This window comes from Phasianus colchicus, chromosome 15 (genome assembly GCF_987193195.1).
Source record: "Phasianus colchicus chromosome 15, bPhaCol1.hap1.1, whole genome shotgun sequence".
NCBI classification, from domain to species: domain Eukaryota; kingdom Metazoa; phylum Chordata; class Aves; order Galliformes; family Phasianidae; genus Phasianus; species Phasianus colchicus.
In genome coordinates this window covers 3,996,825-4,023,425 of record NC_143450.1, presented here as the reverse complement: position 1 = coordinate 4,023,425, position 26,601 = coordinate 3,996,825, and the positions used below count along the sequence as shown (strand labels likewise).

The 26,601-nt window shown below is 44.2% G+C and overlaps 1 protein-coding gene and 1 long non-coding RNA gene across 5 annotated transcripts in view; one reads left to right on the top strand and one right to left on the bottom strand.

The window, feature by feature from the left end:
- The window catches only part of GABRP (gamma-aminobutyric acid type A receptor subunit pi), a 36,273-nt gene extending 13,785 nt beyond the window's left edge, over window positions 1-22,488 (top strand). For all 4 annotated transcript variants that reach the window (XM_090150794.1, XM_090150792.1, XM_090150793.1 and 1 more), the window contains 9 exons: window positions 9,362-9,451; window positions 10,717-10,829; window positions 12,348-12,415; window positions 12,851-13,068; window positions 14,020-14,102; window positions 16,283-16,420; window positions 17,542-17,694; window positions 18,157-18,350; window positions 19,013-22,488. In XM_090150794.1, coding sequence (XP_090006920.1) covers window positions 9,396-9,451; window positions 10,717-10,829; window positions 12,348-12,415; window positions 12,851-13,068; window positions 14,020-14,102; window positions 16,283-16,420; window positions 17,542-17,694; window positions 18,157-18,350; window positions 19,013-19,327 — 1,338 coding nt within the window. In that variant the 5' untranslated portion in view covers window positions 9,362-9,395 and the 3' untranslated portion in view covers window positions 19,328-22,488. The remainder of the gene's footprint in view (window positions 1-9,361; window positions 9,452-10,716; window positions 10,830-12,347; window positions 12,416-12,850; window positions 13,069-14,019; window positions 14,103-16,282; window positions 16,421-17,541; window positions 17,695-18,156; window positions 18,351-19,012) is intronic.
- On the bottom strand, window positions 11,075-12,103 carry LOC116231978 (uncharacterized). The gene is made up of 3 exons (XR_004167577.2): window positions 12,015-12,103; window positions 11,341-11,425; window positions 11,075-11,253 (listed from the first exon to the last, which is right to left on the bottom strand). It is a non-coding gene; the product is annotated as an uncharacterized LOC116231978 (long non-coding RNA).
- Window positions 22,489-26,601: the final 4,113 nt, after the last annotated feature.

Here is a 26,601-nt window from a genome sequence, read left to right as displayed (position 1 = left end):
AGAGGTTGTTAGTGGGCACCCCATGAACTGTGGCTGTTGGGGGCTGCAGGCTGAGGCATGCACAGACCTACTGCACCGGGCAGCGTCCTCCCAGCTGTGGGCACACACAGCCCAAGGATGGGTGGTGAGATCCCCTCCAGCCCTGGGGACACAAATGGATCCTGAGTGCCAGGGCTGCCCTTGGAGCTGGGAGCACATCTGTGCACTTCAGCACCGAAGCCATAAAGCACAGCGTAAGAAAATGTCACCACTTAATTTTCCCAAACCTTCGCCCTCCCTTCTGAGAGGAATGTCGTCAGTTTAGGAGAAGTCAATTTAGAACAAAAGACCAATGAATGTGGTGGCTCTTCTTCTTTTGCAAGTTTAAGCACCTCATCTTTCCTCAGAGAACAGCTCTAAATCATTTTATTTGCAGGCCCTAAGCAGGAATTTGTATTCATGGTAAGACATTTATTGAGTTAATTTATTTAAGGCTGGGGCATAATTTCTAATAATGGAAGAGTCTCTAGGCCCAGTGAAATTGTCTCCCTGATAGGGCATTAATATTTTAAGGGATTATAATATCTGCCAATTGATCCGTGCCTCTGGGGGCAGGCCAGCAGTTACTGATGAGCGCCGTCCCAGGGATGGCCTGCAGTTATGCTGTACCCACACAGGGGCCTGAGGACAGCATCCAGCTGCTGGACGTGGCACTGTGTCCGATTCAAACCGTGGCCCAGGAGTATCTCACTGTCTTACTGAAATTCAGACTGGTATGTCCTTAAGATGAACGGTGGAGCTGTGCTCCTTGGGCTCCATCTGGTATTTTTCCCACGTGCTCATCCATCAGTGTGTTGTCAAGCCCCTGAGTTACAGGCTTTGGCAGCTCTGTCCTGGGTCCTTCCACCCAACAAGGTTCTGCCCATCTCAGCACACAGCGACCTGCTCCTGGGAGGCAGAAGCATAGTAAGGATTCAGGAATAACCAAGCGATCCTTTCTCTTGCCCCTTTTGTCCCCTGAGAGGTCAGCGAGTCCCTCCTGGAGGGATGGGCCAGGGCACATAGCGACTGTTGACTGCATCACATTTGTTGCTTAACTGCCCTATGGGCAGCCTGCACTGCACGCAGCGCTGCGATGGAGCCCAGCCAACAAACCTCTGTCAGGGAAACTTTCCCCTTGACCTGCCTGTCAGTGATGACAGAGGAAAGCAAACCCAGGATTAAACAGCACATCTGCACGTTTCTTATGTTATATTTGCCTGTTTGGTGTTTTTGAATCCCTTGGAAGGGGAAAGTCCAGGTGCTCACTGTGTGGATTTTGTGGCTGTAGCCCTCTGGTAAATTGGCTGTGCCCTGGGTCAGATAAGGAATCATAGAATCATTTATGTTGGAAGGGACCTTTAGAGGTCATCTCTTCCAACTCCCTGCACTGAACAGGCACACCTGCACTAGATCAGGTGCTCAGAGCCCTGTCCAGCCTCACCTTGAGTGCCTGCCTCCAAGGATGGGGCATCCACCTCATCTCTGGGCACCCTGTGCTTCTTCCTTTATATCCAGTCTAAATCTCTCCTCATTTAGTTTATATGTTACACATTGTGAGAATAACCAGAAACAAAAGGGTCTGATTTAATTTTTCTCTATATTTGTTGATTTTATTTTTATGCCCCTCTAATTCCTTTCTGTTGAAATGACTTAATCTCATTATTTTAAAATTCTGCTCACATGAGAATCTTTCCATAGTAATTATCTTTTTTTTTTTTTTTCCCCATTTCCTCATCTGGCATACTCAGAACTGAGCAGAGTACTCAGTGAAGCCTCTCAGTAAACCACCTCTGCTTTATTTGCTTTTAATGCAAGAAGATCCTACAGCCTTTATCCATTTCTGTATGTAGATGGTCTGGAAGGGTGCACCATTTCGTGTCCCACGAGGGAGTTAATGTCATGCATGCTTGTCTTGGCTGATAGGAACAAGAATAATTAAGTCTCACATAAAATACCTGCACATACACAATGGAGGAGACTAAGTGAGCAGAACTGCTGAGGTGGGAGGGACCGTATATATAGGGTTACAATTACAGGGTTGGCAAGTTGAGAGCAAAATCATAGAAAGCAAAGTTGCTTGGCTGGTGATCTCTGTGCCTGTTAGGAAGGAAGATGAGCTTCTTGCACCCGGCCCTGGATCCCTGCCTGCAGTGAGGGGCAGGTTTCCTGAATGAATGAAACCAATGCTCAGCAATAATTCCCCAACAAGATGGAGCACGGGCAGCTGTGAGCTCACGGATTTGCAGCCATAGGAGATAGGAAATTTCAGGCAAGTTTACATTGCAGCTGGAGTTAAGACACCCAGTGCAGGAGGAAAATGTGCCTGGAGCGAGTTAAATTTCTGTATAAAACAAATTACTTATAAATTTTATAAACATGGCATTTGTGTAGAGTAAATGAATTGACCAAACAGAAGCTAAGCTTGATGTTCCGGAGGAAGAATTTATTTCACGTAAGTAAACCTCATTTTTATATAACTTAAGGCTTTCTGCATGTATTTGAAGGACTCTGCCCTGCAAGCTGCAGGCAGAGCTGTGTGCTGGGTGGGAGATGTGAGCAATGGTTGCCATTCCCGCAGCAGCTTGAAGGATCAGAGCATCTTTAAAACATAAATGCATTACCTGGGCATGGCTTTAACACTCTTAAATAAGGACTGAACCTGATTTTATATTAACATTTCTTGTATCTTGGAGTTACCTCTATCTTTCATTGGAATGAATAAGACAAGAACCAGACCTGCAGTGTATGGTGTCATGTAAGTAACAGCATAGTTTTCCTGCTCTCATGCTGCCCTAAACTAACAGTACTATCTATGGGATTGGTGTATATAAATCTCTGCTAGCACACAGAATAGAGTCAATAAATCATGCTGTTAGTGCAGCCAGGCCCTTGGGACAGCTGCCTTTGGTGCAGCTCCTGTCCCATCACCACTGTGTGATCCTGTCCATACACAGGGGCTGGTCCCACACAGCACTGAGCTCTGCCTCTCACTGAAACACAGCAAGGGCTGCCCCAAACAAGCAGGGTGTGTGCTGCAGCCTCAGCGAGGCCCTCGGTGGTGCTGCTGTTCCTGAAACCGAGAGGTCATTTTTCATGTGATGTCATGACAGCGGTGCGGATGGAAAGAATCCACTTTTTACCAATAGCAAAAGTTCACGGAAGTTCTTGAAATTTCTGTGGGTATGATGAAGTCACCTGTTTACCCATCTGTGATTGCTGATAAGCACTGAAGGCAGGTGAACAGTAAAAAGCAGATTACAGAAGGTGGCATCTGCCTGGCACGTGCCTTGTTGAGCTGAGACTAACACAGCTTCAGCATGTGCCTCCTGCTCTTCTAGGCAGAAATCGGGCTGCTGGTGATCTCCATTCTGTCCTGCTATCAGACAAGCTGGCTGAAATTTGAGTTCTTCAAACAGGGAAATCAATAGGGAAAAAATGTTTTGTTTAGGAAAAAAAAAAAATTTGAGATTTGGACAGAATGCTAAAATAGGAAAGGCTTCATGTCAGTGTGGTTTGTTAGCAGACTTGCAAGTCTTCTCTCTGCCTTTAGTTTAAAAATATTAAAGCAGAAAAAAAGTTAAAAATTCAGACAACTCATTTTAGTATTACCCACTTGTGTGGTGCTGCTCTATGTCTCATCCCCTTTGCCTGCATCCACATCTGATGTCGCCTTTGGTCCTGACCAGCTGAGGGCTGAGCTTGTGTCTCTGTTGACACACAGCAGGATCTCACTAACTACTTAGTTCTGTAAAAATAAGGTTAATTCTGTATACGTTGATTTTAGCATCAGATCTGTAAGGTTTCCAGTAGGAGTGGCTTGCAGAAATATGTGGCACGTTTTCTTGTTTAATTTTTCTCTTCCTTGTAGTAGCTCCACATTTTCTCCTGGCCTGACAAAATAGATATTTAACATAGAATCACAGTACCATTTGAGTTGGGAGGTAACCTTAAAGGTCATCCCATCCAACTCCCTGCAATGAATAGGGACACCTACACTGGATCAGTTGCTCAGAGCCCCATCCAGCCTGACCTTGAGTGTCTCCAAGGCCAGGGCATCCACCTCATCTCTGGGCAACATAAAAAAATTATTTCAAGTTAAACTCTAAATTTGAGGTACTTGACAGGCAAATCATTTTGAATGAACTGAAAATAAAAGCTCTGTGACTTGCTTGGCCAGTAAATTAAAATTGTTAGGCTTCAGTCACTCAGACCTCTTCTAGATAAACTTGCTGACCTGGATGTGATATCTTGGCTTCTACACAGCCTGTTAAATCTGATCCCAAAGTCCACAATGCTCTTCTTCTTTCATGGGTTTGTAATTGTATGTAGCAACTACTGCCATCATAGAGGTGGCCAAAGAAAGCTCGGCATTGGATGGTGCAGCCAGCCATGAAACTGGAAACTCCTGATAATGGTGTCATGATGCTTTCCATCCCAGTTCCCTCAGCCACTATTACTGCCTGCAGCTCACTGACTCATCCTGTGGCTCTGCTCTTGTAGCTGGTTTTTCAGATTCTTGCAACAGCTCCTCCTGCCTGGCTCTGGGATGTCGTTTGCCTTGAGAATATCAGAGAATGTGCTGATCTTCTGCTCAGTGCAGTGAGACACGGATGGGGCTTTCACCTGTGAAGTGGGAGGTAGTGTGGGCCAGTAGTGCTTTCTGTTTCCCTTGCTGTGTTATGCTTGATGAGGAGTGGATCACTGAGGGTGATGCTGACAGCAGTGCAAAGCTATCCGGGCTCCACCAGGTGTCAGTGTGCACCTCTCTACTGTGGTATTTCTCCTTTTGTGTTTTCATTCTTACCAGCCCTTCCAAATTAAAGGAATGCAGTAGAATTAAGGAACATAGAACTGAGCATTAGTGGAGGTTATACATGTGGTGTAAATCAGCATTATTTCATGAACTTCTATGGGAGCAGATGCAGGCTTAACTACTGAGGAGTCTGGTTGCATGTTTTGCTGTAATACTTACATCTTTGAATAATTCCCTGTCAGTAGGCAGAGCATGGAGCTGGGTGAGCTGTTAAGTTCTCAAGGTTTTCTTTATTTCTGAACATATGCAATAAATGATTTTAGATAACACTGGTGGTGCAAGCAAAGCTTCCACAACTACTGGTATTGCCTGTGCTGTGCTATTACATACAAAATGTCAAGATTAAACAGTGCCTAAATTTGTTTTCCTATTAAAAGTCAACTGCAATCCTTTACCAAAGAGAGAAACATAAATGCACAATCTTAAAACTGTTCCTTCCCAGCATACTGTACTAATGAAGCTAGTAATCTCTGATGAAAGCTTTTGAACTGTAGAAGCAGAATTGTAGTTCTACTTACTGATATACTGTAATTCCTAGGTTTCCACAAAAAGCATAGTCTCACAGTTTTGGCACTTCTCTCTCTGTATTTATTTCAATACGTAGCTGAGAACTGCTTTTGTTATATTCAGTTTTAGGCACAGATGTCACCCTTTTCTGGCCTGTGAGTGCTCTGGCATATTGAGTTTCTAGCTCTGTTGGGTACTTACAGACCACTGCTTCCCAACCCTCGATATACTTGTCTTCACAGCCGTGTTTGGAAGGAGGAAAACAGGACTGTGGAGTTCATTTGGGTGTGTGGAAGCAGCAGTTAGAGATTTATCCAGATTGCTTTGGTTTGTTTCAATCTACTGTCTTTGGTAGATAGAAGTAACACACGTGGCAGTGTGTTTCAGTTAACAAGAGCCGTAAACAAGGCTTTACAAGAATGCTTTTTACAACATAAGAGGCCTCCATGCATTAGTCATCAAAACAAACAGAATTGGATTTATTTTTTTCAAAACAAGGTCTTAGTAACTGGGACAGATAGACAGAATGAAATTCAGAAACGGATGCACCAAAATGCTAGGAATTACAACTCCTTTGCAATAGGGATGTTTGTGAGGGATGTCCACAAAGGGTTCCTCAGCTGAAATGTGTCAGTTTTTATACTTAATCGCATGCTGGTTTGTTAAATTACCCTTTCTTACTTTACTGCACTGATCCTTCTTTTCTCATCAAAATCGTGGTGTAATGCTGTGTGAACAGGTAGATGATTAATCTCTGTAGCCCTTTATGATTACCTGGTACTGAGGAGCTGCTGGGAACATCTGGAAACATCTGAACACCATGTTAGGACAAAAAGTGCAATGACTTGTTCTTCACCTCGGTCTTCACTGGTGGCCAGGATTCTAGTCTTTTTCACGTCCCTAAGTCTTGCACCCCCATACCTCTATGTGGGGACAAAGGAGGTAAATCCCTCCCCACTGTAAGGGTTGAGCAAGTCCGAGAGTGCCTCCTTAGACTGAATGAGTATAAGTCTATGGGGCCAGATGGCGTGCATCCCAGGGTCCTGAAGGAGCTGGCTGAGGTGGTTGCTGAGCCGCTCTCCATCATATTTGAGAAGTCGTGGCTGTCAGGTGAGGTCCCGGACGATTGGAGGAAGGGTCACGTCACTCCCATTTACAAGAAGGGGAGCAGGGAGGACCCGGGTAACTACAGGCCGGTGAGTCTCACCTCCGTGCCTGGGAAGATTATGGAACAGATCCTCCTGGACAATATGCTTGATCACATAAAGAACGAGCACGTGATCCTAGATAGCCAGCATGGCTTCACCAGGGGAAGGTCATGCTTAACTAATCTTGTGGCCTTCTATGATGGAGTGACGGCATTGGTGGACGAAGGGAAGGCAACTGATGTCATTTACCTGGACTTGAGCAAGGCCTTTGACATGGTCCCCCATCACATCCTCATCTCCAAACTGGAGGGAAGTGGATTTGACGGGTGGACAACTAGATGGATAAGCAATTGGTTGAAAGGCCGCAGACAGAGGGTGGTGGTCAATGGCTCTATGTCCAGGTGGAGGCCGGTAACGAGCGGTGTCCCTCAAGGGTCTGTCTTGGGACCGGTGCTCTTTAACATCTTTATTAATGACATCGATGAGGGAATGGAGTGCACCCTCAGCAAGTTTGCTGATGACACCAAGCTGAGTGGTGCAGTCGATACGGTGGAGGGAATGGAGGCCATTCAGAGGGACCTTGACAGGCTGGAAAGCTGGGCTCGGGTGAACCTAATGAGGTTCAATAAGGCAAAGTGCAAGGTTTTGCACTTGGGCCGGAAGAACCCCAGGCACCTGTACAGGCTGGGGGGAGTTGTCCTTGAGAGCAGCTCGGCAGAGAAAGACCTAGGGGTCCTGATAGATGAGAAACTTAACATGAGCCAGCAGTGCGCTCTGGCAGCCCGGAAAGCAAATGGGATCCTGGGCTCCATCAGGAGAGGGGTGGTCAGCAGGGATAGGGAGGTGATTGTCCCTCTCTACTCTGCTCTTGTGAGGCCCCATCTGGAGTACTGTGTTCAGGTGTGGAGCCCTCAGTGCAAAAAAGACATGGAGATTTTGGAAAGGGTCCAGAGGAGGGCCACGAAGATGATCAGGGGGCTGGAGCACCTCCCCTGTGAGGACAGGCTGAGGGAGTTGGGTTTGTTCAGCCTGGAGAAGAGAAGGTTGCGGGGCGACCTCATTGCAGCCTTTCAATATCTGAAGGGAACTTACTCCCAGGAGGGGAGTAAACTCTTCATAAGGGCTGATAATAGCAGGACACGGGGAAATGGTTTTAAGTTAAAAGAGGGAAGATTTAGGTTGGATGTTAGGGGGAAGTTTTTTACTAGGAGGGTGGTTAGGTCCTGGAACAGGCTGCCCAGGGATGTTGTGGATGCCCCATCCTTGGAGGTGTTCAAGACCAGGTTGGACGAGGCTCTGGGCAACCTGATCTAGTAAAGGTGTATGTTTGGTGGCCCTGCTAGGCAGGGGGGTTGGAACTACATGATCCTTGAGGTCCCCTCCAACCCAGGTCATTCTGTGATTCTGTGATTCTGTGAATTCAGATGTTAGACAGATATTAGAGCATATTTTACTTAGAAACATATCCTGTCTTTCTCCAGTGGGATTCTTGTCGTATGGCCCTGCATTTGTGGTGCTTTGAACGTTCAGGTATTGCCACTGGCTGTGTACAAAGATGTCCCTGCTGCCTGGAGCACGACTGTTCCATAGCACAGCACCAGAGCTGTACACTTAGCTGAGAAGGCACAGTGTCCTCTGGGCTGTGGTGAGCTACTGCAGGAAGGTTCTAACCCAAGCAGAAAATTCCCAACCCTCGGGTTACTATGGAATAGCCACGTTTGAAGTTGAAGAGCTCATTCACAGTTGTGCAAGTCAGGGCTCAGGGACTGGTGCTTTGTACAGCCATTCCCAATTTGTGACAGTGTGACGGAGAGGAAAACTTACATCTATCTAAGAATGATGTTGCTTTGCCACTATCTGTAGGTAAACTGATACACTGAGGTACACTTCAAGCAGTCTAGTGGTCAAGCACTGTTGTATTTCCAGCTCAAACTAGTGATGGTCCAGTAGCAGTGTCTCCTTGGCAGCTGTGCCTTCATCAGCCTGTTGCAGCAGCAGCTTGCAGTGAGAGCACACTGTTGTATGGCAGTTATCCATATCTCCAATAAAGGTGTGCAGCTGATGCAGCCTTTCAGGCAGAAAGCAGGGATGCAGAGCAGAGCATGGACAGAGTTGCTCATTGTGGCACCAGCATGAGCCTCTGGGAGTTCCAGGCCAGAATCCAGGATTTGGTTCCACTCCCAGAAAGGTCAACGAAACCCATTTGAAGGAGAATGATTTCATCCCGTTCTGCACGCTGAGCGACTCGCCAATGTTACTGCTAATAGCATGGGCTACTTCAGGTACAAGCTAATGGAGTGCAACACTACAGAGTTTCTGTGCAGGTGATTAGTGGAGCACAGGAGTGTAGGATGCTGAGTCTGTCGTAAGTGGGAAGGATCTCATGTGGTTTCAGAGACCTTTAGGAAATTCTTAAATATTTATCTATTTAATCAATTCTTTCCTTTGGTGTCATTCTCAACATCAACTAATCACCACCCCATGCTGAAATGAAAGCCCTGTCTAAAACACCAGACTGAAATCTGGTGATGCTACAAAAGGACTTTTGGAACCGAGCATCTCTTACGAGGAAAGTGTGAAAATAGCATGGTGCTGAAAAATGATTCGAGCTAGAAGGAAAACACAGGTGTCACTGTGTGTTGAGGATGTTAAACACTGCTGTGTGGGATTCTGACTCTGTGCAGCACTTCTTTTCCATGTCCCTTCACTTAAAATAGAATCACAGAATTGCTCAGGTTGGAAAAGACCTTAAAGATCATGAAGTCCAACCGCAACCCAACCACACTACCCTAACTCTAACAGCCCTCCACTAAATCGTGTCCCTGAGCAAATAGTTCTTCTTAAATCACAAAAATCTCCTTTTCTTTCACAGAAGAGCAGAGCAGATTCTGAAATAATCTCCAGAGATGTTCTGCAGATATTTTTGCTTCTTCAGTCTGTGTCTTTTCCTTCAAACACAAAGGCAAGTGGAGCATTTGTTTTGCTTTACAGGTCATCTGAATTATATTAACATAAGTAATGTGGGTCAAAGGGAAATTATGCTTCCAGTTTTACAGCCCACTCAAAGAAAGTTGGGTGCATTAAGGAGTCAGGCAGGGGGAGCAACCTGCACAGGTTCCCAAAATATAACGTACAGTGATAGTGCAAGCTCTTTTTCTCTGTTCAAGAGCAGGAAGTTGTGGTGGTTTTGCTGGAAGTTGTCTGCCACACTGTCCTCTTCCACCCCACGTCTTCCAGCTGAGTTATTGCCATCCCTGACTGCAATCAAGTTCTGAAGACTCTGATATAGCTGATGCTGCTCAGTAACTGCTAAGTTCTGCTGTAAGCTTCTTTTTGATCTAAAATCTGCAGCAAACCTCCAAGGATTATTAACTCAGCTTTAAAACACAGGCCAGCAGTCCTGAGTCTCTGGAGAGAGGCAGCACCTCCTTCAGCCCTTCACAGAGCAGTATCAAACCCATAAGGGCTCACTCACATTTTCATCAAGTGAGCACATGCCTGCATAAAGCACACTGCACCATGGCACCTTTTTTTATGACCCTCAAACCCTGTAGCTGTCTATTTACAGGACGGCACAGCTCTGGGAATCTCGCAGTGCCAGGTACCTGCTGTATCTTCAGTACAGAAAATATTCATTTTGATATGTAGTGGTAATTTGGAGTGGTAGTGTGCTGTCTTGCTGTCTGTGAAGAGCTCGCTGTTTTACCTCTCTTCTTCTTGGCATACTCAGAGGCTTCACTCTGGCAGCTGTTGGGATGCTGCCTGATGCTAACAAATAAGGATGAAACTTTGCTTATGGGAATGATGATGAAGAAGGAGGAGCTGTTGGGCAGTAAGATTTGTCTTGGGTTATTTTATGTAGGAGGAAAAAGGTTCCTTATATACATTTTATGAGGAGGAATGAGAAGATTACAGGTTATTATTAAGTCTTGTGATATATTCACCTTGTTTGACTTGCCTGGGACATTTTAAGAATGTCCTTAAGCCACTGTCTACAAACCTGAGGTTATTTGTTCAGGTTATTTGCTATATTCCCACCTCTCTAAGGTATTAATTATTCAGCCAAGGTAAGCAATGTCAGTAAATGTTCATTATTTCAATGATGTATTTTTTTTTAATAAATATTTTACATAGTTTGCTTCTTTGAGCACAGGCTGGGGATGCAGCTGCACACCTGATGTGCCCAGCATGCCTGGCCACATAACAGTACATTACTTGTGTCCCCAGGAAATGCTCACTGGGACGTGTGTCCAGTTTGGGTGGCAGTGATGCAGCATCCTTGCCTGGATTTGAGAACCTCACAATGGGATACAACAAATACCTCAGGCCCTTCTTTGGTGGTACGTTGGCTCTGTGCATTTCACTATTCAAAGAACAGTCTGTAATGCTTGTGGTGAGCATGCTTTAAGCTTTCAATAGCATGCCCAAGCTTAAAAGGTTGAGTTCTTTTAAAATTAGCTAGTAGCCAAGGCTGCTCTCCTTCCTGTGCATCCAGTGTTACATTGAATGTGTTGTGCAAACATGCATACATGAGGCAGGAGAATGTGTCCATCTGTGAAGGAGAGGGAATTTATAAACTTCAACATCTCTATGAAAGATCTGACAGTAATTCAATTCTGCTGTAATCACGTATGTTTTTATTTAGGGCCTTACCCATGTGATTTTCTGCTTTATTTTTGTTTGTGTCAATTTACTCAGACAGTGGACATACAGGAATTCTCCTTTCCAGGAATACTGGCTTCTGGCACATGCATTCCCCTCACTCTGAGACAAAAACTAAACCTCCTTTAAACCCCTTGTGAAGCTCCAGAAAGAAGCATCTGAGGGGCAGTCAGTTATTTAGGAACTCACCTGAGGCTACTGTCAGCTGTCAGGTCTCCCACCTCCTAGGTGAATGTTGCAACTGCTTGCAGGGTTTCAGGACGACATTCAGCCCCTGAAAAATATTGATGAAAATTTTGATAAACTTTGCTTGTCTTCCAGTACTCATTACCACAACAAAGCCTACTAGAAAAATTATCTATCAGCTTTCTCCAGGAGTTGCACATTTTTCCATTGCAGCTCCTGCAGACCGACTTTCTGCTTTTGGCAGCTTTGAGTTACTTCCTTTTTCTGCCCATGGTGATACATTTCTAGGACAACACGGTATTTAGCAGCTTGTTATGCCCAAAATGTCTCATGCAGGAACAGAACAGCTCTGCTACAGCCTGTCACATAAGCAAACTGAAGCCTCCAAATTGCATAACAGACACACTATACCAGACTGAGCCAGCGAGAGCCATGAGATACAAATGGTCAGGCTCAGGTTTGACCTCCTCCTGAGTTTTAGTGGGTTTCAGGTGTTTAATAACGAAGGAAGGATGTAAATGACAGCTATATTAAAATATATATGTACATATTTTATGCAAATGACATACCTTTTGGATTTGGAACGTTTCAGAAACAAACAAAAGAACAATAACAGCAGCGACACAAACCCTCTAACCCAGAAAGAAATTCAGAAAACGTCCCATAGACTTTCCTACATGTGATTTAGAGATGAGGAGAAGGAGTTAGAGCAAGTCCCACGAAGAGAGGCATTGCTGTGTTTCCACGAGGGCCGAAGGCAGTGCTGGAATGCACCAAGCCATGTCAGAGCAGGACATCCATCCGTGTGCATCAGCTGCCCTCTGGTGGTGGATTTCAAGAGCTGATGATAGAAAGTAGACAACCAGGATTCAGGACTTGGTGTGACGCTGTGTCTGCCGGTCCTTTGGGTTTCTGAGAGCAAGATGTGTTGGTAGCTGGGAGCAGTGCCTGTGCTGGACAGTGGTTTTACTGCACCCTACATTCTCCTAAGTTTCTCTTTCCTTCCACAGGAGAACCTGTTCAAATTGCAATGAGCCTGGACATTGCAAGTATTTCTAGTATATCTGAGAGTGACATGGTAAGTGAATTATTTTGCATAAGAGAGAATAGAATCTGCCTGAGAAACTTCTCATGTTACCTTGTGGTCAGCACCGAAACTGTTCTGTTCAAGCTGCTTTGCTTTTAGTGTGATCACTTCTTGGGGGGTGTGAGGAGAACTGGGCTCTCCTCAGGCTGCAGGTTATGTAGATGCCATAGAAATATGGGCTTGTTAGTGAAGAGACGGCCTCAGAGCTCCTGCTGGTTTAAAAAGTCTAAAAACCACAACCACCTTAGAGCGTATGTGGGAAACATAATAAAACTATGATGACCTGTTGGCTCTACTGCATGCATTTGGAGCTACGCTTTGATGGGTTAAACAAATGCATTGTGCCTTGCCACTCATGGCATATGCCCACAGTTTATGGCACGCAGTTGTTCTGGACGTGCATCCCCTGGTTCTTCTTCTTCCCAGGATTACACAGCCACCATCTACCTGCGGCAGCGCTGGACAGACCCACGCTTAGTCTTTCATGGCAACAAGAGCTTCACGCTGGATGCTCGTCTAGTGGAATTGCTCTGGGTACCAGACACGTACATTGTGGAGTCAAAAAGGTCCTTCCTGCACGATGTCACTGTGGGGAACCGCCTCATCAGATTGTTCTCTAATGGCACTATCTTGTATGCCTTAAGGTAAACCAACCTTCGGCTTCCCCCGAATGACGGTGGTTCAGAATAGATTTCCAGAATTATGCAGAGATTAAGGAGCAGCAGGAAATGTGAGCAGGAGATCCTGCTGGAGCAACTCCCTGCCATACCTGTAAGAAAGGCACCGGGGCAATACGCCCCTAATTGTGGTGGACCCCCCTGCCCTGTTGCCATTGGGCAGGTGGAGGGGACCAAATTATTTACTCAGAGTGGTGAGGTGCTGGAACGTATAGCCCAGAGAGGCTGTGGATGCCCCATGCCTGGAGGTGTTTAAGGCCAGGCTGGATGGGGCCCTGGGCAGCCTGGTCTAGTGGCTGGCAACACTGCCTATGGCAGAAGGGTCAGAACTTAATTGATCTTTAAGGTCCACTCCAATCTAAGCCATTCTATGATGAAATTATTTGCTTATCCGACGCCACTTAGCTTTGATTTCTTCTCTTTAGCAGGAAGTGTTTGTGTACATGAGTAGAAATGTGCATTGTACCTGTGTGAGGCCTTAGTGTTATCTCTTCCCAGTTCTACATAACTGCCAGTGACTTCAGCTTATAGCAGCTTTATTTGCACTGAATTCATTTACCCTCTGCACTGAAGCAAGCCAGGGTGTACATGCAGTTGGTTACTGTGCCTCAGGTGGCAAGGGGTAACTTCTTTATAAGTGCTAATAGTAGCAATGGAAGCATGTGAATCTACATTAAATCTCCTACCACAGCAGGGCAGAATTCCTCCTTTGGTACATTTTCATCAGGATGGCTGCAGGCAGTGTATCTTAAGGAGGGGTCTTTCTGATTATAGCAGCTGTAGGTCAAAATGATCTAAATGACAAATCAGAAGCTTTGTATGGTCTTCTCTGCTATGTAGAAATAGTAAGGGTCAAAGGTAGAAATATTGCATTAAATGCTTTCATTGTGATTTTTTGAGTTTTTTCTCCTCCTACAGAATTACTACTACTGTTGCTTGTAACATGGACCTATCAAAGTATCCCATGGACACACAGACATGCAGACTGCAGCTAGAGAGCTGTAAGTATAACAAAACCTGGCTGGATGTTTGTTTGTTCGTGCTGAATATGCATCTTAAAAATTTGCATTTATCACAGCGACCTCCTGAAGTAGCAAATATTAATGTCCAAAAGAAAACAGCTTTCTTTCATTATTCTTCAAATATTTGTGCTGTAATGTACAGATTAGAGGATTTTTGCCACTGTGCAATTAAAACAAAAGTAACAAATCATACCTTCACCAAGGGGGAGATGGTTGAGTTTTATACAGAAAGAATTTAATAGTAGTTGCTGGTTTTCCAAATGCGGTCCCTTTTTGCACAACTTCCCACATTTCTTCTGAAACCTGCTGTACCTCCCAAACCTGCCCAGCCCTCTCTGTGAGGGTCGCCCGTTACACCAATAGAGATGGTGAGATCCTCATCAACAGGAGGAGTCTTGCAGATCTCAAGAAAAGGAATCATCAGGGAGTTCCGCTCTTAAATTAAATGTTCATCTGTGGCAAAGTTGGCTAAGAACTTTAACAACAGGTAAATGCTCAGAGAAAACCTGGGATACTACAGGGCTTTTCCCAGGAGCTCAACAAGAGCAGTGCTGCTGTTGTGGATCTGTGAAGCTCTGCAACAAGCAAGCATCTTCCTCCCACTTTGTGTCACAAAAGGAAATGCTTGAAATCTCAGTGCTGAAAAGAGCAGATTAAACTTCTGGGGCTGCAGTACGAAGCACCTAAGGAAGCACATATTACTTTCACATTAAAATCATATTAGTTCACCGTGGTTAACTTTATTACAAAGAATAGCTCCTGAAATAATAATGATTGCCCTCTTCTGCTAAAGAATAGCTTGTTTGGGTCTGCTGTAAAAGTGATTGGGTCCTACATCATGCTCAGTTGCTGTATAACTCCAATGAAATTACATGCACATTGCCCACTGGAGGTTTCACTAGGATAAGTGCCCAGAAATAATGCTATTTAAACATTTGCCAGATGAATTAACAACAATTTATCATTTATTATAAAATTTTCCTTAGTAATCACGATTTATAAAACTGTTTAGAAATTTTGAAGAGTCACGTGCTTATGATTCTACATAGGGATTCATACCCTGGACACCTAATTTATGAGTTCATCATACTCAAGCTCTGGTAATTTGTATCTAATTAAAAAAACAAACAAACACCACAATTAGGTAAAAATAGAACTGCAACTGCATCTTATTCCTTCTTCGAGGATGAACAGGTCGTTATCAGGATAAAGGCATCCCTACTCATTTTCCCATAGAAGGGCACTTAATAAAAGAGTCAAGTCAGTGAGATTGATAGGCTCTTTTCCTAAATTAAGTGTAAAATGTTGAAGTGAACGGCTAGGTGATGCCTGAGTACAGGCTTTAGCCCTCAGAATGAAGTATGGGATGAAGTAACCTGACATTGTGTTACGCCATCGCTTACGTTCCTGGAGGCAATTTTGCAGCCAGCACATGCATGTATGTAGGCTGTACTGATAATCTCATCTATCCTGGTGTTTTGGAGCAGGAATTCAGTGTTACCTAAGCACTAAATACATTTACTTGTAAAGAGACCTGTGCAACATGTAGTCAGAAGAGCCTGGTTTGTAACTGCATGCGAGTCTGAGCTCCACACTCTCAAGTAAGAGCACCTTTTCTGATATTTTGAAGCAGTTGAATAGATGGGCCAGGGCAGTGTGCTTCTTCAACCTGCTAGGGGGCTCAGTGAGATCTGTACTCTATTTTAGTTTTATTTTTAACTATTGCAATCCCCTGCTCGCCTTACATGACCAAAGAGACTATGCTCAAGGCTTGAGATCACTGCAGTAGTTTTATCCTGCTCTGTGCCATCGATCTGGGGATGCCATGAACGTTAAATGATCTTTAACAATGCGAAAATAATTTAAAATACACAGTGAAGATGTCTGAAACGGGTTCTCTGCACTCTTTCATGTTGTGCATCACTCATCAATGTTCTCACAATGATATGTGTTCCTAAGTCAAATCAAAACCAGCAGACTGCAAACACACAAGCAGAAGGAAGAGCCAGCTTCCACCAATAGCTGATGCAGTGAGAGGGTCTTTGTGCAGCCTACAATGTGTAGGTGACGTTTCTGCTCCCACCCAATGGGGGAGGCAGAACAACAGCTGGGCATTTATTGGGTGACTGCAGTAATATACGAGTCTTTGTTCTCTGTAGGGGGATATGATGAAAGTGATGTCATCTTCACATGGCTGAGAGGAAATGACTCTGTCCATGGCATAGAAAAGCTGCGGCTCTCCCAGTACACAGTGGAACGTTACTACACCCTCATCTCAAAGTCACAGCAGGAAACGGGTAAAGCAGTGAAGGAGAAAAGCAAGAAAAACCCTAAGTATCTCCCCTCTCACCTCCCCTCTCTTCTACAGACGACTGCAGTTGGACTCAAGAAGCCTCAAACAAAGCCTCAAGCAAAACTTAATCGTACAAAGAGATGGGAAGAAAGTGAAATCCAATTCATTGCAATCAGGAATTCTGTGGGATGGAAAGATGAATCTTTTAATATCCTATATTCACTTAATCAATTTTCTTTAAATTCTCAGCGTCTTCCTCCACAGATGCCAGAATAGACCTTTTAAATATACTTTCTTCCTAACTGACAATTACGTTGTTTTGATGGATTTAGATCCCTCTGTGCAGCAGAACTCCATGTAAATACTCTCCTGTTCACTCAGATGTTAGGGAAAGGGGCAAGTTTTCCTCAAAATGGTCAGGTTTTATAAATGATGGGGTTTTTTTCTGTTTACTGTAGCATACACAGCCAAAGAACAACATGTTTTTTGTTTCCACACTTCAAAGGGAACTATTGTTTAAACAGCAGAAATATCTCCTGAAAATACTTACAGTCCAGCTCCTAAATCCTTTTGTCAATATAAAGACAAACTGATTTTTAAAAAAATAGACTGAAATTGTTTTGAGTGCAAAAAGACACAGTTACTAAAGATCACAAATTACTAATGAATAAAGGGGATGTAAATCCCTGTGATGATAAGATAATGGGATGCTTTGGGACATGAACCAAAGCATGCTGAAATCAAAAGAAGATCTTTTGTTTAATTTCTCAGCCATCAGATAAGAATGAATTTGGCAGTGGCCCTTGAAAGTAGTTCTTGGGAAAAAGAGAATAGAAAAAAAGCACTGGGCTTTCTCCACTTTAAGTTATGAGACTGGATTAAAATATTCCCACTGCAGATGAAGTTTAGGAGCCCCACTGCAAACCATGCATTGTGTGCACATGTCCCTTTGTCTAGGATATGTTAGATAAGAAACATCTCTGAGGCAAGGAGTCAAGCTTCTGTAAGCGATGCATCTCCCATCATCTCAGTGAGGCTCCACAGAATGGTGCTGGACATCCCCATTTCAGGCTGAGGGTCCTTGGAAATCTCCTCACGATCACCATGTCTCCCTTTTGTGAACAGGCAGTTACCCACGACTGATACTGCAGTTTGAGCTGAGAAGAAACGTCCTTTATTTCATTTTGGAGACCTATGTGCCATCTACTCTGCTTGTGATGTTGTCCTGGGTTTCTTTTTGGATCACTCTGGATTCAGTGCCTGCGAGAACCTGCATTGGTGAGTTGCCACCCGAGAAGGGAGATTTCAGCAGGCACGGAGTGCCTCTGATGGCTGGACAGATGGTCGTTTTCTTGAGCTCTCTGCTTCAGCGGTCTGCTCACATTCTGCCTTTACTGGCTCCTGGCTCCTGGTAGCAAAGGGCAGAGCACACGTTCTTCCTAATGAGCTTTGGTGGAGGGAAGTTTTTGTATTTTTTTTTTTCCTTGTTATTAATTGAAAGATGGAAAGTAAAAGCGAAGTACTTGTCAGAGCCAAGTTGTCAAAAGCAGGGAGGTGTGTGAAGCTAGTAGGTAGTGCTACACAGGTCAGTTGACGGATGATTTGGATCTGCTAAGAGAAGACGTGTTGTTTTTGTATAGCAGCAGAGTGACACTGCTCCCACTGCTGGGCACATGGATAGAGAGTAGGCCAGGCCTTTTCCTGAGTGCCTATATGAGAAGGTCTTTTCTGTTTTTCAAGGAGTAACAACTGTGCTTTCCATGACAACTCTGATGATTGGCTCACGAAGTTCGCTTTCAAAAACCAACTGTTTTATTAAGGCCATTGATGTTTACCTCGGCATCTGCTTCACCTTCATCTTTGGTGCCCTCGTGGAATATGCAGTGGCTCACTACAGCTCATCACAAAAACGTACAGCTAAAACACCTCGAGAGGTAAAGTCTGATCTACCGTAACAAAAATCGTTATCTCAGATGAACAGTAATTAGTCTTTTATTAACTGCATACGACTGTTCTTCCTCTATGGGTACAGCTCACAGCTGCTTCTCCTAATTGTCACTAAATGCAGTTTTTTTGTGTGCAACAAATGCAGCAGCAGTGATTATGAACATACCTAGGCCTAGAGTGAATTGCTCAAAGCAATCTGCTTTAGTGGAAGAAATTAAATATTCTCGTATGACAATAGCCCAGCGGTCATCAAGGACACAAATCCTGACAGAAATGAAAGAGCTACCCCACGTCCCTGGTGACGACTTCAGCTATTTATTGTGTAGAAGTGAAGAGAGACAGATTGCCATGTCCGGCCCATAAGGCCTTGAAGAAGATGGATGTTGGGTTGCTCAGCGATGTCAAGAATTAGATTTCTTTAAAGAACTAAAACAGTCTAGAAATAAAGCAGTGGAAGAACATGCATCTCTGGGACTCCCAGCCCTTCTGAAATTAGCTTTGAATATTGGGGGTTTTGATGAACACCTCTGAAGCTGTGTGTTTGCATCTTTATCCCTATGGTCTCCCTATTGATCGATACTTTTCCTCTGTAGGAGAAGCCAAACCTTACAACTGTGGTATAACTGGTATGTATACTCTTGTTTCTTAGGGGTCTGCAAATGAACTTACTAAAGAAATGGAAGAAATGAACATCGCTGGCATCCTCAGCAGCTCCATCACCAGCTACAAACAGCAAATTAGTTTTACAGGCATTGAGATTTCCAGTGATAATATCAACTGCAGTGACTTGACCATGAAAACTCATGAGAAAATCAAATGCTTCTTGAGAAACAAAATGTACAGGATTATCGGTTATTTCACAATTCAGAACCCCAGTAATGTAGACCACTACTCCAAATTGCTTTTTCCATTGTTTTTTATGCTGGTCAATGTGTTTTATTGGGCTTATTATTTATATTTTTAGCGGGAATGGGTTTTTGTGTTCTCCCACTTCAGTGGGAAAGGAATCCTGCCAATGGTCATCTCGCTACCTAACCTCAGTGAATCCAGCATAGACAAAATGCGCTGTGTTTCCTGAGGTCTGGAGCAAAAGAGTGGGTGGGGTATGTGAGATGCAAAGCCTTCATGCTTCAGCATTCGCAACAGTGACTCTGGACACTTGCTTGTCCAGCTGAGTGGCTTTGCTGGGCTTTTGGCTGGTACGGGCTCTTCATTCCAACACACAGCCTCTCTGGCCAGGGAAGGATCTGTAGGACTGCATGTGGCAGTCCACAGATTACCAGAGGTAGCAAAATTATCCTGATAACCTGAAGTGGATTGGAACCTTCTAGTTTAGATCTCTATCAGGATGTACAATTATAGCTGTTCTTCTGTGTTTGCCAGAGATAACAGTAACAGGGACTGTGGCTGCCATCTCAATAGCTCCTCTGTTCAAATAAGGGAACCCAAAGGCAGCAGTGTGCTGTGCACAGAGGAATGGCTCCTGTGCATGGCACTTCCCTGTCCCAGGGATGATGCAGCACCAGAGCAGTGATCTCAGTGATGCTGGCAGCAGCAAAGTGGTATGCCTTGCTGTTTTTAATACCTGGCAGACTCGGTGAGGTAATCCCCATTTGCTGAAGTTACCCATCCCTAAGACAGATGGATGGGCTCTTCGTTTGTAAAGGTGTTTTGTTGTTATTGTTTGTTTTTTACTTTTTTTTCCCCAGAGATTTGGGTACAGAGTCTATGGGCAACAAAAGCCTTTTATAACGCATCTCGTGCTCTTCCTGTTGGGCTGCTTGCTGTTGTGCTGCACTTGAGCAGACTTCACTCCCTTCCATGTCTTCCTCACAAATAGATTGTTTTTCATCCTGGAGAGAGCCTTCAGTTTTCACTCTCATAAGTAGCCCTTGTTTCTTGCCAGTCATGCAAGAATGGCCAGTTTGCTGTCCTTCTTTATATATGGCTCTGCAGCTGTGGTGAGTCAGCAGTTCTGTTGGGTGAAAAATCCACGAGTGGGGCACAAGGCACAATGATCCAAATCAGCTTTTTCCTTTCTATTTAAGTCTGAAAAAATTTGGGAACCAAATGGCACTTGTACTATGTATCTTCAGGCTATTGGAAGGGTCTCCATTTCCCAAGTTTAAAATCAACGTGTATAGCATGCTTTTTTCCCTCCTTTTTGGTTTATGCAACTTTCATTGCTTTGAAGGTATAGTCTTGCAGTTTCGTAGGCAAAAAAGTAATGACTGTAGTGGCTGCCAGTCAGCAGGAGCTTGAGCTGAATGAGGTCTCAGCATGCAGTTTATATCCTAGTCTCATGCCTGCATGAGTCCGCAGTCTTACTGGGACTTGCTATAGAAGGTGGGCAAAGCACGTGAAACTATAGATTATTTTTTTAAACTTTAATAACTTTTTATTGAACCACCTCACCACGCTATATTGTGAAGGATCTAAGCCACATATTCATAAATCATAGATTTTACAAAGAGCAGCACAAAAAGACAAAGGGGAACAGACTTACAGTGGCAAGTGAATAAACACAAACTCTAATAATGAAATGTTGGCTTGTATATACTGGCATTTAAACTCCATTCCATAAAATGTAATAAAGTGAATATTGGTGATATGAACACAAACCCCCAGAGAGATCCTCTATTAAAAAAAAAAATAAAAATCATTGCCTTCTTTCTTTGTCAATTTCTTTCTTTAAAACCCAACTAAAATGCCCTTGTGCGCTCCGTAACAGCTGCCAAATATTAATGTTAACAAAAGGAATTTCTTTGTACATTATGGCAGAAGATGTATGAGTTGCCTGAGCTGCCACTCTCAGTGCTTGCTTTCAATAGATGCTGCTTTTTTATTTTACTTTTTTATTCTTCTGTGGCTTTGAGGTTGCTCAGGGCTGGTTCTAAGTTACACATCTGTGCAGCAAAGTGTCCTTCACAGGCTGGGCCAAGTGAGAGGCACGTTGTCTTGAAAAGTGTCAGCTCTATCTGCTGATTTTGTAAATGCATGGAGGGAGGGAAAGAAAGTGGTAAGAGGAGGATTTTTTTTTTTTCAGTACCATATGAAAGTATTACTAAGGAGCTACTGGAGTGGACAAAGGAAATGTCTAAAAAAGGTTTTTTAAAAAACTCAATATATAGGAAGTATGGGTTCCTGCTTTATTTGCTCTTATCGATCACTTTTACTTCTAGTAATGGACTTCACTTTATAAATCATACACCGCATGTTTGGCTGCTGTAACATGAGGTCCTAAGTCTGTGGCCCGTCCGCAGGGTGGTCCTGAGGACTGTCAGCAGTCAAACCTACTCTCAGCAAGGAATAGATGCAGAAGCACAAGACAAAGTATAAGTAAGCCACCTGTGCTCCATCCTACTGCAGGTACATTGGGCATATTGGAGGGACCAAAGTTAATTTTTTGCAATTGCACATTTTGCAGTGAAGCAAGTCAACTCAACTTCCCCAATAGCCTGGAGTAGTCCTGTGTTTTGCTGGTGTTGCTGTGGTCCCACATCTGGTTCTTGGCAGACAGGTGAGCAGCATGAGCCCATCTTTGTTCTTCAGAGTGGTCAGGGTGGTGCACTGCACGCTCCTGTCTTTCCTGTCCCTTTTAGATGTTGTCTAACATAAGCTAGAAGCACCACTAAGTTCAAGATGGGAGACTTTCATATTCTGATAGGTGTATAATAGAGAGCAATTTCTGTGTTTCTGGTATGCAAAGGTAAGCCCTGCTACCCTGACAGACATCAAATGGAAATCTTCCTTTTGCACAGAGGACTGCTATGTAACATGTACACTGCTGGTGAGAGCAAAGCCACGGGTAAGCTCTGCACACAGGCTCTGGTTTGCTTAAGGGGTCAGCCTTGCTGTATGCTTCATAGGGAACAAGAGTTCTGAGCAGCAGCCCATTCTCTGAAAGATCTCTGGTCTCTCAGCTAATCAGCTGAGCTGGGAGCTGTTTCATCTCCCACTGACTACGTCTGCCTGACAGCACTGGCACCACAGATCTGGACCCAAGATCCACCCCTAACATTCCCTGTTCCATCACAATGCCATTTTCATTGTGCTCTTGGCCAAATGGAAATGTATGAAAGAAAAGGTTTACCTGCTTTTTTTCTGAGATGATTTTGCAGTGATGGCCTGGTTTGCTATAACCTTTCCTTACAAGTATTTTCTGTATATATTTTGGAATTTTATTTTTTTAAAAACATGCTCCTAGAGCCTTTGCAGAGAAATGGTTGTGAATGTATTTATAGAATCTTTTAGGTTAAAAAAGACCCACAGGAAAACATGCTGCTTTCAGGTGATGCAAATGCTCATATCTGGTGCAACCCAGAGAAAAATTATGCCTTAAAGTGTGCTATTTAGTTGTCCTAGCTAGTGTGGACCAAAGGCAGTCTAGCCAAGCAGCATCAAGTATTTTTGGGATTATGTGACTAGTTTAAAATATGAAACCACTGTACTACAGAGGAGGGCTAGAACAGATTATTACAGTCTGTTTGCAGCCCTTGACCAGAGCTAACGTGTATGTTAGAGAGTAACTGAGTGATAGATACGTATCATCTTTGAGTGCATCCCAGCATCATCCTGCTTCCTTCCACATCCCCCCCCTCTTTGTTTTTCCCAACTCTTCTCGTGTCCTCTTCACCCCAGCACAAGCAGGTCCTGTGCTGCAGCAGCCACCAGCTTCAGCTTGTAGATGATTCTTGCATTTTGAGGAGGATGATGTGTTCAGCTGAGGAATCCTATTGTTTCAGAACATGTGGTTTACATTATGATTTCTGAAAGGTATTTCTATACACAAACACTACCATCTGCTGCTTGCATTTTTAGAAGGTTAATTCCACCTCAAACCTAGTCATTAGTAGCAGAAATCACTTACTTGCTTCTGGCATTTAGTGTCACAGCACACAACTAGCAGAAAACCATCTTTTCTTGTAAAAGCCGTATAATGCTGGTAATTAGCACAGTTTCACTACAAATTCTCACTGAAATAACTTCTGTATTCATTGTTTTAAATTATGATCTACTGTTATATCTAGGATCAGACAACAGGCTTCTTGTAAATTTGAGGTGAATATGACGTCTGTAATTAATAATGTAATGTTTCCTTTCTTATTTTTGAGTTCTGTGTCCTAAACAGTACAGTTCTCCTGAAAGTTCCTGTGGTCTAAAACTCTTTTTAGTTGTCATGCTAGACGAGCACGCCAAGAGAATTCAGTTTTGAACTGCAAGCTGCTTTGTTTGGAATAAGAAATCTGTTATGTCTAATGTTCTTGGTTGGATTAATGCAGATGCTTTTGACTGCAAACAAGAAATCCTTATTTTGAAATTATTCACAAAAAGCTCACATATGGGTGATCATCCCTCCTGATAAGCAATATTAACAGAAGACTTATGGACTGTGAACTCAGAGGAGGAAAGCAAATTAAATTTTAGGTATTGTAGTGGAAATGATAAGTCACAACCTGAAGCAGTGATTGAGCACCTGGTGGGAAGGCAGGGCCAACCCAGGGGAGCTCAGGTGCAAGCAATGCACCTGAGTGACTGGAAGGGGTAGAGCCAGGATCCACCCCTTCCCAGACCTCATTTAAGGGTTGGTAGTGAGGGCATCTCTTGCTGGAGATCCCTGCCTACCTGAGGTCTTTCAAAAGTAAGCAGCTCTTCCTTCGTTTGTGTCCATGGCTGCTGCATTTGGGCTTGTTCTCATTTGCTGAAGCTGAAGACTTTAGCACCCTGCTATTATCATGGCATTACCGCTACGAATGGCTTTTTCTCACCACCAAAAAGAAAGGCCTTTGTGCAATGACAGCGTACTACACGAAGATTCCAGACTGTAAGCAAAGTTATGCATGTATTGGCGCAGTTCTGACACAGCAGAGAACTTCAGCACAGAGAGGCTGTGAGTCCCATCAGCACTGTAGGTAGGTGCACCAGGCAGCTGCATCTGCTCAGCACTGAGATGTCCCGAGGCAGAACCTGACAACATGCCGCCCTGGAGATGTGTGAGTCTAGAAGCTGTCTCTTTGGTTTTTTTGCCCAGCATGCTGTGGGCTTTTATATTCAGTCACACTGCACAGGCCCTCCATATTATAGTAGGAGGTATTTGGAAGGAAATGGCCTGTATTTGGTTTTTTTTTAGTTACATTGATTTACAGAACACAGAATAAAATACTATACTATTAAAAATGTATCCTTATTGAATTGCAAGACCCAAAAAAACAAATCCCCAAACTTCACAGTACAGGGAATTAAAGCTCTGAAAGTAGGATGAGACCACAGCAATCTCTGGTCGTTGTTGTAGGACTAAGTTCTCCCACCAGTTTCAGAATTGTAGGGCTTGTTCAGCCCTTAATTTATTGAGTTTTAGACTTGCCAACCTAAAATGTATCTTAGAAATATTTTTTTCCCCCCAAAGGAGGCAGTGAGTTTTGCTTTTAGACAACCAGCTCGGATTTTCCTGGAGATGTCCTCCTGTTTTCAGTTGGCTTTCCCCAGCACAGCTTACCTTTAAAGCCTGAAAAAAGGAGTGGTTCTGTTTTCTCATAACGCTGTGGTACAGGAGAGGAGTCAGGCACTGTTGTACCATCATGCTCTACAAAACTTTCTTTTCCATTCTGCTGTCATAATGAGCAATCCACTCCTGCAGTATCAATAGATGCCACTGAAGTGTTTTTTTCTATAAGCAGAGTTTTCCAGCTAATAGGAAATCTCTTCTAAGCAGATTTAGAATTGTCAGATGTCATCAACTGTAATCTCAAATGTAAGACCAGACCAACTCTTCAAGAAGCACTTGTGATTTCAGACGTCCACTGTAGCAAAGCCATTCTGACTTCAGTGCATGCAAGATGTTTGTGCTCACTATCTCTAGCCACCCTGGTCAGAACAAACTGAAACTTCTAAGAGTGTTTCATCAACCTCAACAGTAAAAACAAAAAACAAACTAAAGTACACCCTGCTGGATAGGGACAAAGACCATTTGCCCTGCCAACTTAAACAGGAAGTCAGCTAAGCAAAAAAGAAAAAAGGCTGGGTGAAATCCTGAGACCATTTAAGTTAATGGGAGTCTGGCTATTGATTTAAGTGGGCTCAGGCTTTATTCACGCATATTTTTCACTCGTATTCCCCTAGCTGTTCCAGGTTTTGTGTTTTTCCATAGGAACAGATGTGCAAAGCTATCACAGATAAGCTACGCAGCTCATTGTGGCCTTCAGAAACAAGAAAGTAGCTGGGATTAGTGCTGGGCTTCCAAGGCTTGGCAAGCCCCCACTCCTAGCCCTGCTCCATCCCAATCCCAGACTGTGAGCATTACTGAAACACTGTGAGTGAAGGGTGCGGGTCTGTGCTGATACAGAACCTGCAGTGAGTGTCCCTGCAGCCTGGGTGGCCCAGGCAGACGCAGCGGGGAGCAGTATTTCCCAAGGAGCTCCTGACAAGTAAGAAGCAGCAGGAAGAAAAGGCCTTGCTGGAAAGACTGAGACCAAGTTCTTTGCATATGCACTTCCCCTCTTGTGTTTACAAGGCAGGTAGGCTTCATCTGGTAACGAGCGGCGTCCCCCAGGGGTCTGTCTTGGGACCGGTGCTCTGTAACATCTTTATCAGTGACATCGATGGTGGAATCGAGTGCACCCTCAGCAATTTGCTGACGACACCAAGCTGAGTGGTGCGGTCGACACGGTTGGAGGAAGGGATGCCATTCAGAGGGACCTTGAGAGGCTGGAAAGGTGGGCTGGGTGAACCTGATGAGGTTCAACACAGCAAAGTGCAGAGTTTTGTACTTGGGCCGGAGGAATCCCAGGCATCCCTACAGACTGGAAGGAGCGGGCCTTGAGAGCAGCCCTGTGGAGGAGGACCTGGGGGTCTTGACAGATGAAAAACTGAACATGAGCCAGCAGTGTGCCCTTGTGGCTCGGAAGGCAAACGGTATCCTGGGCTCCATCAAAAGAGGGGTGGCCAGCAGGGACAGGGAGGTGATTGTTCCCCTCTACTCTGCTCTTGTGAGGCCCCATCTGCAGCACTGCATCCAAGTGTGGAGCCCCCAGTACAAAAAAGACAGGGAGCTGTTGGAGAGGGTCCAGAGGAGGGCCACAAAGATGATCAGGGGACTGGAGCACCTCCCCTATGAGGACAGGCTGAGGGAGCTGGGCTTGTTCAGCCTGGAGAAAAGAAGGCTGTGGGGTGACCTCATTGCAGCCTTTCAGTACCTAAAGGGAGCCTACAAACAGGAGGGGAATCAACTCTTTGAAAGGG